Source organism: Rhamphochromis longiceps, linkage group LG7, assembly GCF_057381845.1.
Source record: "Rhamphochromis longiceps isolate RC_006_pf linkage group LG7, R_longiceps_female_GT1.1, whole genome shotgun sequence".
Classification (NCBI taxonomy): domain Eukaryota; kingdom Metazoa; phylum Chordata; class Actinopteri; order Cichliformes; family Cichlidae; genus Rhamphochromis; species Rhamphochromis longiceps.
Genome location: NC_140563.1, coordinates 50,819,185 through 50,830,152, shown reverse-complemented (window position 1 = coordinate 50,830,152; position 10,968 = coordinate 50,819,185). Strand labels below are relative to the sequence as shown.

General features: G+C 40.9%; 2 protein-coding genes across 5 annotated transcripts in view; both read right to left on the bottom strand.

Moving 5' to 3' along the window:
• Positions 1-8: 8 nt before the first annotated feature.
• Positions 9-2,757, bottom strand: LOC146666239 (uncharacterized). 2 transcript variants are annotated; one of them, XM_085414155.1, is made up of 5 exons: positions 2,543-2,757; positions 2,117-2,208; positions 1,544-1,738; positions 1,379-1,455; positions 9-1,122 (listed from the first exon to the last, which is right to left on the bottom strand). In XM_085414155.1, the coding sequence occupies exons 1-5, from the start codon at positions 2,691-2,693 to the stop codon at positions 483-485; spliced, it is 1,155 nt and encodes a 384-aa protein (XP_085270281.1). In that variant the 5' UTR covers positions 2,694-2,757; the 3' UTR covers positions 9-482. The 2 variants fall into 2 exon arrangements, with proteins under 2 accessions (XP_085270281.1, XP_085270280.1); XM_085414154.1 differs by lacking the exon at positions 2,117-2,208 and having other exon boundaries at positions 2,543-2,715.
• A 2,143-nt stretch (positions 2,758-4,900) lies between these two features.
• The window catches only part of csgalnact1a (chondroitin sulfate N-acetylgalactosaminyltransferase 1a), a 37,226-nt gene continuing 31,158 nt past the window's right edge, over positions 4,901-10,968 (bottom strand). For all 3 annotated transcript variants that reach the window (XM_085414151.1, XM_085414152.1, XM_085414153.1), the window contains exons 5-8: positions 10,515-10,693; positions 10,167-10,261; positions 9,862-9,943; positions 4,901-6,676 (exon numbers count right to left, since the gene is read on the bottom strand). In XM_085414151.1, the coding sequence (XP_085270277.1) occupies positions 6,381-6,676; positions 9,862-9,943; positions 10,167-10,261; positions 10,515-10,693 (652 nt within the window). In that variant the 3' untranslated portion in view covers positions 4,901-6,380. The remainder of the gene's footprint in view (positions 6,677-9,861; positions 9,944-10,166; positions 10,262-10,514; positions 10,694-10,968) is intronic.

The following is a 10,968-nucleotide window of genomic DNA, read 5'->3' as shown; positions in this document are numbered from 1 at the left end:
TGATGCCATTGCTTAAATAACAGTTTATTGATGTCACATAAAAGTAACATGTAACAACAAAAGAATTCATGAAATATATTGAAAATAAAACATCAGTTATTTTGTTCCAGCCAGCCTGAAGGATCTGTTTTTCTTTTTGCTATGTTTTTACTGTTCATTTTTTCAAACACGGGTATCTTGGCATATATATGTAAAAAAAGAAATAGTCTGCCTTTTCTCTGATTGCATTGTGCACATCTGTATCCATGTATATTCTTTGCACTAGGTAGTCCTCTTGTGCCCACACAACAAAGTCACACCACTGCATCCCACTGATGAGCAGTTGTCCTTGCACTTGCCAGTAATATGCGTGGCTCTTTTTTAGTTTAGGGGTACCACATTCCATCTGCACATATTTGCAGTCAATAAAGTTTTGTACATTGGGACATTTGAATTCGACGAAGCCAAACTGGGGGTATTCATTGGGGTCAAAAACAACACCATCAGGAGATGCAGCAAGCAATGGGGTGAATGACCAGACCACAGGGTGAGTAGTTAACATTCATTAGCCTACTATACTCTGCTGCTATTGCAGGCTCCATCTCAGTTCCTCTCCTCATGTCTGCTGTCTGCCTTGTTCCCTTCAATATACGCTCTGCTAGTGACTCGGCCGAGCTCTGGCCTCTGACGTGACACACCTCCCGAAACCTAGAGGCAGTCACTCTGGGCCTGCGGAGCTGATGCCACTCAGACGAAGAGCTTTGCTCACGTGTAGCTTCCTCTATTTTGTGAGCCATTTCCAGAGTTACAGACAAGCTTTTCAGATGCAGAAGCTCTTCTTCTGAGCACACAAACACACAATCTGATGGCAAGATGTCATACCCCTCCAGAGGCAAGTGCGGTGTTGGTGGTGCATCGCGGTGTAGTGTGATGTACCGGGTTGTCAAAACCGGCTGCTGATATGACAGAACACTGCCCTCCTGCACCAGCCCAAAGGCACTTTCCACAAGGGGCTTGTCAGGTCTCATGTTCATTGTGGTCACAAGTGGCCTGTCCTCAATATTAAATTTTGCATATGCCTCCGTTATTCTGAACAAGCAGGGATCTGGTAACGGACCCACCATGCCTCTGTAGAAGCCACTCCTAAAGAAAACATCAATGACAATAATGTAAGGAAGAAGGTTGTTATACTGAACAACAACTAAACTAAAAACTAAAAGGTGTAAAACAGTGGTGCATAAGTTAGAGACTGGGATGTATATGTACATGACTGAGTTAGCCGTCTTCAGAAAGTGTAATGTTGTATGTAAATTAATACCTATTCTGACACATGTATGTATGAAAAAAATAGCAACATACATTTGTAACACGTGAAACCAAATTTTACAAATGTAATTACCGTACTCCAGTCTGGGCCATTCTATTTGGTACCGGCTTAGTGAAGATCATGGAGTTGATGGGTCCTGGCTTCACACCCTAACAGAAGACACATTTACTATGGATGGTGTTGCTGTTCATATGTAAACATGGACTAATTCAAAAACTTTAACCTCATTTAAATTACCACTGTCCGTGGCTTGTGCCATTGCTGTTCAGATTCCGTGCAGCTATGCACAGGGGGGACAACCGGCACTCTGAGTTGTGAGTAGTGTGCTGTTTGGAAGAGCAGTGCCACTGTGTGATTGCACATAACAGCGCCTGCCACACAGGAGCACTGGCTATGTGTCAGTATCACCGGCGATGAATCCAGAAGCTTAATCTAAGAAGAAAGAACGAAAATTAAAAATGTAACATCTTCATGGAAGAGCCGAACAGGAACATAGTTCAGTGTTATGGTTACGCACCCTCCTGAATGCTTAGTGTTTCCTTCTCTCCCTATTAAAACAACTTAACCATGCTTGATAACTGTAATAACTTAGATTGTGTATATTTGCAGTATTAACTTGTTGTCAAATGTTTCTGATCACCCAAACACACGTTGATTTAACTATCTGACTAGTCAAATTAGGAGTGATAAAGCAGGGAGACAAGGAAAACATTCAAGTTGATGGGCCTTTAGGAATGAACTTAACTAATGCTTAAATGAACTGAACCCCACTGAACGGGGATTAACAACTTTACACAGCTTCCTGCCTACACTTAGTCTGTGTGGTGCCTCACTCTTCCTCATTGACCTGTAGCACAGGGCTCTCACACCGACCTCCCCTGACAACCTGTCTTTATTGGACACTGAATAAAGATACAAGTACCATTAGCATTATTTCTGTATTACTCATTTCAGCATGTCTTAAACATATATATTTTACACTTAGCAAGAGTAGCATTAGGTAGTTAACTACCTCCATAGTTAGCCAACTACCTAACGCCATTATAACAGTGTCTAACTACAAAAGTGACATTAGTTAAGAAAACCTCAACTATAGTTTAGGACGACATAAAACACCGTTTAAGAAAACATGTAATGTAGAGAACTGACATCAAATGAAGGACATAGCGGAGTAACGTAGTGTTTGCATTTGACGTTAGCTAGCGTTTCTTTGTCGGTTAATTTACGTTTTCTTACCTTCGTAGTTGTGTATATATGATGCAGCATATAACTTAAATCCTTTATCTAATTTGCTGGCGGGGGTAGTCGTCACTCTGCAAATCCGATGAACATCGGTGATGTTCAATTTTGGGAGCTCTTGTAGGCAGCGAGTGTAGAACGTCGCCATGGTTTAACCGCACCGGAAGCACTGGGGCAGGACTACATAGAACGCGGAAGTGTTAGTGCAAGTAGTCCATCAGATACAGGGCTCGCAATATCGCTAGCCCCACGTCCTGGGGCTAGCGATTTTTCCAGTCGGGCTACCAAAATCGATATCTGCCCTGCCCGTCGGGCTATTGTAGGAAGGAAAAATATATGTCAATGCTTTTGCATTCTTTCAGAAATGTAGCTGGGTAATTATGTCATTGGCATCGGTGAGCCACTGTCAATATGTGACATATTTGCGCTTGTTTTTTTGCTTTCACTTTGCAATCGCGCGAACTGTGTATAGAGAGCGACAGTACTGATTGGTGAGTGGTGATAATTTGTGCACCAATTCCTCTGACATCGTCTTATTAATCGTTAGCTTACTACGCAAACATGACAAGTGAAATCTCCCGCAGCTTAAACATGTGAGAGGTTGATCGCCCAGAGAATCGCTGAGCGTTATGTGAGTGCGTGTGTAAAAGCAGCAGGATATATATTTCAGTTCTGCTGAGCCAAATAAGACAGGTCAGGGTGAAGAAGTGACAGCCAAAGAAAAGCTTACCACAAAACGGAAAAGTTATGACAAATCAGACTATAAGGCAAAAAGAAAGTGCAGCTTTATGGTTTCATGGACAAAAGAATTTCTGTGGCTGCAATATGATGAGCTATATAACCAGGGCTGCACATAAGTGGTCTGCAGGTGCGCATTCGCTGTCAAAATAAAAAACACGCACAAGGGTTAGGGTTAAATTTAAAAACTGTACTTTTGAGTTAAAATATATATTTATAATTTTAATAAATGACAAATTAAAAAGGCATGAACATTTTTTTGTGTGTATCGTTGCACCCCTAATATATATATATATATATATATATAATTTATTTTTATTTTTTTCCCAGATATCAGAACCATCATTGGCTCTTCTGTGATGCAAATGCCCCCTTTAAAAACAAAACAAAAAAAACCCCCGAATGGTTTGTTGGCCTAGCATGATGAAACCAGATAATCTTGCACATTGGTTGAGAAACACTGCTTTAATCAATATGGCGAAGAGGACTTTATTTAACCTTTAAAGAACATACGACTGGCTCTGCCTTGATGTCTTTATTGACATAAAACATTTAGAAAAAAAGCAGTGTAATGAAAGAAAAACAGACGCTGCAAAAATGATCAAATAACAGAAAAAACGTAAAAACTTAGATGACATTTATTGTGAAAATAAGCAAACTAAACAAAAAAAAAAAACATAAATAGCATTATTTGGTATTATCCTGTAATAATATATTCTCTGTTTAACATTTTTGTTTTTACTTTTTAAAATGTATTTGTACTGGACATTTTGGATCAAGAGTTAACACATAAGAAAGAACTAAACAGAGATGAACATGTCTGTGTTATTACACGTGTCAAAATACGGTTGAAAGTAGAAAAAAAGAATATTTTCTGTAATGCAAACCATCTTATAGGTATACTGGATTTGATAACTACAGAATATGACATAAGCAAAGTCATAAAGTATAAACAAATGTTTATTTAGCTCATTTACATGGAGTGAAAGAAATATCTTGAACATAAAAGAATCAAATATAAAAGGATCATCTGAATGACTTTCACACAGAAGAATGTGATTTTGTGTAAAATAAAACACAAAAGACAAGTCAGGTATCTCTGTGTATCTCTGTGACTACACTCAAACATGTGTAATGTCACATTTCTTCTTTAGTATTGCACTGGCAAGTTTTCATATCTTTGTCACATTTGAGTCACGTGGAATAAAAACCTTAAGATTAAAAGTCCCGTTCTGACTTTCTGAGTCATCGTCAATAATTTACATTTACATTTTATCACATTAATTTATGTGGCCGCAAATTAAGTAAATGAAAACACAAAGTAGCCTACATGTTCACGTCTATCTTAATTTAAATATTTAAAAAGGAAGTGATCTTTAGTCACACTGTGGGCATAAATATGTAAAGATGGGTTACAAATTAAAAGATGGTGGGCAGGTCCAGTTGATTTCGCTTTTGCATGAAGAAGAAAGGAAGCTTTGGTCGCCGAGACTGCTCGACTCGCTGGTGTTTCACAGGGAACAGTGACTAAAGTGACATCTGCATTTAGCAGAGTGGGAAAACAAATCAGTGGGTAGGTTTAAAAACAACAACTGATGGCGCATATTTGATGTGTGCAAGACAAACGGAGCGACTCTTCCTCAGGTGGCAGAGTGTCAGCGATCTGACGACATCAGCATAACAATCCATCATCAGCTACACAGACAGAGATGCTGCTGTGGTTTGTATCAAAATGAATGCACAGCTGAACTTTTTGTGGACAAACCCACTAAAGCACTATTTGTCAGAAACGTGGAAATAAGTGCCATGGCCGGATGAGTCATCCTTGATCCCATTCTCATGTCTGGCATCAAAAACCGGTACAGGCCTGAATGCTAGAACCCCACAGCGAGGGGATTTAGTGATTTTATGTTGTGACGGGCATTTCAACCTCACGCCTAATGGTCCACTCATCCCTACTTAGAGGGAAATCTTGCTGCAAGCCAGCGCACCACCTTCAATCGCTTAATGAAACATGTCTATCCAGATGTGATTACAATCCCCGTCTACAGGACACGAGGGTTCAAAGTCTCCAAATCTCAGCCTGCTCAAACACATATTTTGGACCAATGTGTGAGACAGACAGACACCTGACAACTGGCAGTCAATTAACTTACTAAGATTCATAACTTTGTGTTGGGTTTTCCTGTCATTTCTAACCCATCTGTATATGCCACACTTTTTGGGAAACACCCAGAAATTAAGTGATTCATGTTATACTCTCACTTCACTACAAAAGTGAAACGCCTACACCAAACACTGCCTGAAGCTTGTAGCATTTACAAAAATTAAAAATATTAATAAAACAAAGAAGACCAATAAACAATAATTTATATGTATATATTAAAAACAACCTACAAGACCATTTAAGGCTTTATAAAAGTCCTTAATTGTTCACAAGCACGTTATTCAACCCCCGCCCACTAGGTGGCAGTGTTCCCCAATTTATATAAAACCTGCAGGAAGGATCACTTAGTTTTACTGACCATCCAGAGCAGACAGTGTTCAGGAGTTATTCACAGAAGGCACGCAGTTCGCAGTCAACTTAAAGCTCAAAATTTTAGGCTCCACGTTTTCTTCTGGAGAGCGCTGAAAAGCACCTTACAGTACAGATGGATGCTGCAGGAAGTGTCCGACTCTCCACTTCAACAGTGAAGATGCGCAGACAAAACAGTTTCTGTTATGTTGAGTCCTTAAAAACAAAGTCCTCACATCTTGTCATTAAAAGGAGAAGCTTTAGATTTTGGTAACCACGTGTTTGTTTTCTAGGTGTGAGTTAGATGACAAGACAGACTTAAGCCTGCATTAGCCTAGTGCAAAGACTGGAAATGCAGGTAAAAGAGAACTAGACAGACCCAACCAAAAGATGAACAAAAAAAACTTAACCCAACAAGACAGGGAGGGATTTTCCCGGGTAGACCATCTCAATAGTTCTCAGCAAGACAGCAAACAGGAGCATTTCACAGCAATCCGCTTAAAGCATAAAGTTCAGATCAGCTGGGTTCACCAGCTCCGATTGCACAGAGAGCCACCGTAATTCAGCCGCTGACTCCAGCATTCAAGTCTTCTTAGCGTTCGAGTTTTGCTGCAGTTTCTGCTTGCGGAGGTGAGCTTCAATCTCGTGCCTGAAGAAGAGCATCCCCAGCTGGCCGTGCGAGGCCTCGTTCATGGCCTTGGACTGCATGCACATGCGGTACTGGTCGGGCGGGAGCTCGTCGGCGCAGTGCTTCTCGTGCCACAGGTGGAACAAGCCTCGCGACGGCGCTCGAACCACCAGAAGGTTGCTGTGGAGGTACTTCCTGTAGAGGTGAACATCTTCGCCGCCCCAGCCTTTGATGTCGATGTCAAAACCTCCTGGGCAGAACAGAAGGAGAGCGTGCGATAGGAAACTTTCCGCATTTTTAAAAAATTTTTATTTTATTTTTACAATTTTCTAAACATTTTTTTAGTTCCAGAGTTTTTGGATGCTGATTATGAAATCTGATTAGAGTTTGTGGTGTGTGATCATAACCACGGCCTTGTTTTGTTGTTTCTTGTGGGGACAGAAAAGACATTTGGACTTTGTGACCAGGCGATCTTAAACCTGTCACATTAGACGCCAGAACTCCTCGTGCCTGCTTTCAGTTGCACTTTGTACCTCCCTGCAGTTTTATTTTGTTTATGCCGTCTCTCCCTGTCTGCCTTATTTTGTTATTTTGCATTTTTTTGTTTTAAATTCAAGCTGCAGGGGCAAACACAGATAAGACACAACATTTGCACAAATGGATGCATTGTGCTTGTTTCTGAATGTGCACTCGTGGCCTAAAAAAAACAAAAGGACATCCTTATGATGAAACAAAGAGTGCAAACATGAACCACTAAATTATGCTTTTATAAAGAAATACGTTTGGGGAGACACATAATTTCATTTCACATCAAGAGTTCGGTGAGAAAGGAAACTGTGGACGCTAATCGTGTTTAGCTCTCGCACGTGTTTCGTTGTTCCCCGTCTCATTTTAAAGATTCCTTTAGAAATCTGTGACACAAACACAGAAGCAGACCCACTTACCACATTATTTGTTTCTCTCACCCACTTTACAGCTGAGTGGAAATAATTAGGATGTAATTGTTTTTCTCAGTTTGTTGTTGTTGTTGTTTACCCAGATGGAAATCCTCTTTCCACCCATCTCATGCTCTTTGGATTAAAGCTGTTTTTTAAACGAATGAAATTGGAAATAAAACTTTATCAGTCTACAAAGACGTTACATGCATTCCTTCTTTTCCTAAGAGATTTACCGGTAGTTCTCCCTCTGCTGTTACTGCAGATCACTGCAACTTCTGCATGCATGTACATTAGGGCTGCCACGATTAGTCGACTAGTCACGATTACGTCGACTATCAAAATCGTCGACGACTGATTTAATAGTCGACGCGTCATTTGAAGCTTTGTAAGATCCCAAAAGCAGGAATAAGTAGCAGGATTTAAGAGTGTAATAACGGACTGAAACAGAAGATGGCAGCACTGCATGTACAAGGATGCCAGCTGCCGTTAAACCCCGAAGAAGAAGAAACTGTGTCCCAGAATTCATAGCGCGGCCCAGCGCAGTTGTCAACAATGGCGGCAGCTAGTTAGTTTTAATATTACTCTTATTATTCTTTCTGGGTCACAAAATAAACGTTTAACATATTTTCAGGCGAGAATGTAGCTGTGTAAACCTCAAATATCTGCTCAGTTTATCAAGACACCACATATTTTCAAAAGCGCTCCGACGTTTTCGGAGGCGTCTGTTACCCACTAGCTCGATAGCTAGCCGGGGGCCATGAGAGCACCGGACTCCCGGCAGATCGTTTTCAAACCCACCGCCCTACTCAGGTTAAACATATACAAGTCACTTAGATAACTTAAAAATGTTATTGTTTGGCTTTTTTCAGTATTTTATTTGTTCCTGAGTAAATCGGCTGAGTTTATTAAACTCCACCGAAACAATCTGCACATTTAATTAGAATTCAATTAACTATCATCTTGTCTTTATTTTTTAGTTAGCACAGACCTTAAACACTTAAAGCTGTAAGCTAATGATAGTTATATAAGAGCAGATGCTGCTGGTGCAATAAGCTGTACTTTTACGTTCAATGGATGATGATCTGATTAGTCGACTAATCGCAAAAATAATCGGTGACTAGTCGACTATCAAAATAATCGTTTGTGGCAGCCCTAATGTACATTTACGTTTTAGAGATCCAAAGGGGGAAATGGACACGGCGGACCAGCGTGTCTGTTACACGCTTTGCCTTGATGCGTGTGGTTGGTCTGGTTTCATTAACGTGACATTCAGTTCGGTGCCTCCACAGTCACTTGATCTCCATCCAGTCAACAACTTTCAGGACGTGACAGAATGGGAGATTCCCATCATGGATGTGCAGACTTTTGTGTGATGCTATCATGTCAACACGGACCAAAATCTCTGAGGAATGTTTCCAGCACCTTCTTGAATCTGTGCCAGGAAGAAGAAAGGCAGTTCAGATGGAAAAAAGGGTGCCCAACCTGATACTAACAAGGAGTGCCTAATAACATGGCTAATGAGTGTATTTACATCCTTATAATGACAATAATGATGCGACAAACATCGATTTCTGCACCACCATAATGTGACTAAAGGTCTCATCCTTGCCCCTCCTCTAAAAACTGCCTGGCTCCACCGCTGAACGATTAAACAGCTGGCCTCTGTTTATGTAAAATAATCTGCCAACTTGCCATGCATCAATTAAACTCTTTTAAACTTTTTTTTTTTTTTTTTACTGCATATTTATCTTTATATTGTGTTAGTTAATCATCTCTCAGCAGAGCCAGGCTAGCTGTTCATTCTGTTTCTAATGTCTTCTGTGTTTTTTTCTTTAGATCCCATTTAGTTTTCAGCTCTGGGATACGCGCTCATAAATAAATACATGAAGTGGAATACAACTTGGAACATAAAGTGAGTTAACATTACTATTTCCCCATAATGCCAAACTATCCTTTTACAACACTCCTGGCCTTGGAGCTGTGTTTTACAATTTGGCATAGTTAAGTGAGGACATTTGCATGAATGTGTGTGCATGTGTGTGGGCCCTAAACAATAAAGCACTCAGAGTTCCACAGTAGCCTCTAATTGATTTCACTTTGGAGGCAAACTAAATTGATGTAAATCTGTCTACAGAGCCAATATTCCTTGCCAGATATACAGATGGAGAGGACACGGGGCGATGAGATATGCTAATATATGCTGCTGCAGCTCAGAGCTGTTTCACGCAGAGTGATATAATAAAATCTCCTCCCTGTTAAGAAAAGTAATGCGATACTGAACCATTTGGGCCGTGAGGGTTTTTTTTTTTTACATCCATTAAGCGGTGGCGCCGTTAAGAGTGGCAAAGTGCACATTTTCAGAGGACCATTTTCGCCCTGCGTTACGTAACACCTGATAATCAGCCCCCAGGAGCAACTGTTTACCAATTCCTCGCTGCAAAGATGCGCCGATGGGCACGATGCCCGTGTCAGGATTGTAAATAACCGTCATATTTACCGATGTTGAGGAAGTCGGACCTGTACTGGCAGGTCATGCCGAAACCGAAATCCCTCCAGAAGCCCGTGTCTTTCTTGATCACCTACAGGAGGAAATAAGCGAGCGTTAAACAGCGTGTGGAAAGAAATACTAGTCCAACACACAGGATTTGTCCACTTATAGCAACTGGAGAGGTGAAGTGTTTTTAAACTGTTCTGCAATGCAGCGCCACGCTGAGTGTGGTATTTTCCACAAGTGCGTGGCAGGGTTTGAAAAAGGGATGAAAAGAAGGTGTGTGTATGTGTGTGTGTGTGTGTGTGTGTTACCAGCTGTTGTTCTACTGCTGGGATACGATCGGGACTTCCATAGATCACACTGGGGTTGTACTGGCTGAATAACACCGGGTAGAAGACCTTTTTACCTGAGATGCAGAAAAAAAGAACTGTTAGATGAAGCAGCTGTAATCTGATGGGAATGTGTGCATTACTACTACACAATAGAAAATAAGAAGAAAACTTAACAGGCCCACTCAACTCAGCCTGAGATAACTGAAAATCCAATTATAAAAATCTGTCACCAGGGTTGTTACAAATACCCAGAGTTGGCATTTTGTCTTGTCATTAAAGTGTTTTGCATGCCGCATGTCTCATGGGAGTTTACAGCAGTCATCTCACCAGGCTGTGCATTGAGTCGGCAGGTGTTGAGGAAGTCGGCGGTGAAGTAGATGTCCACGTCGCAGAAGAAAAGTAACACGTTGCCTCCCTTCCAAGCTCGGGCGCCGATGTCCAGACCCCGCCCCCGAGAGAACTCCTCGTCCAGCTGCATCAGCGTGTAGTTCTTAAAATTTGCTTCCCTTTAGAAAGGCGAAGAGAAGTAGTTTGGGTAATTTAGCCAACTTTAGAAGCACTTTAGAAGCTAGAAAAAAAGCCTCACAATTTAATGAATTAATAGGAAAGAAAGTTGAATTCCAGTGAAATAACAAACAGCATGGTGTTATCTGCAAGCACTGTTGTTTATTTTGCCTACAAAAATCATATCAATCTAAAGCAGCAGACTCATTAAGAGAGGTTAAGAAGAAAGTGCAGGCAGGGTGGAGTGGGCAGACATGAATGTCAGGAGTGATTTGCA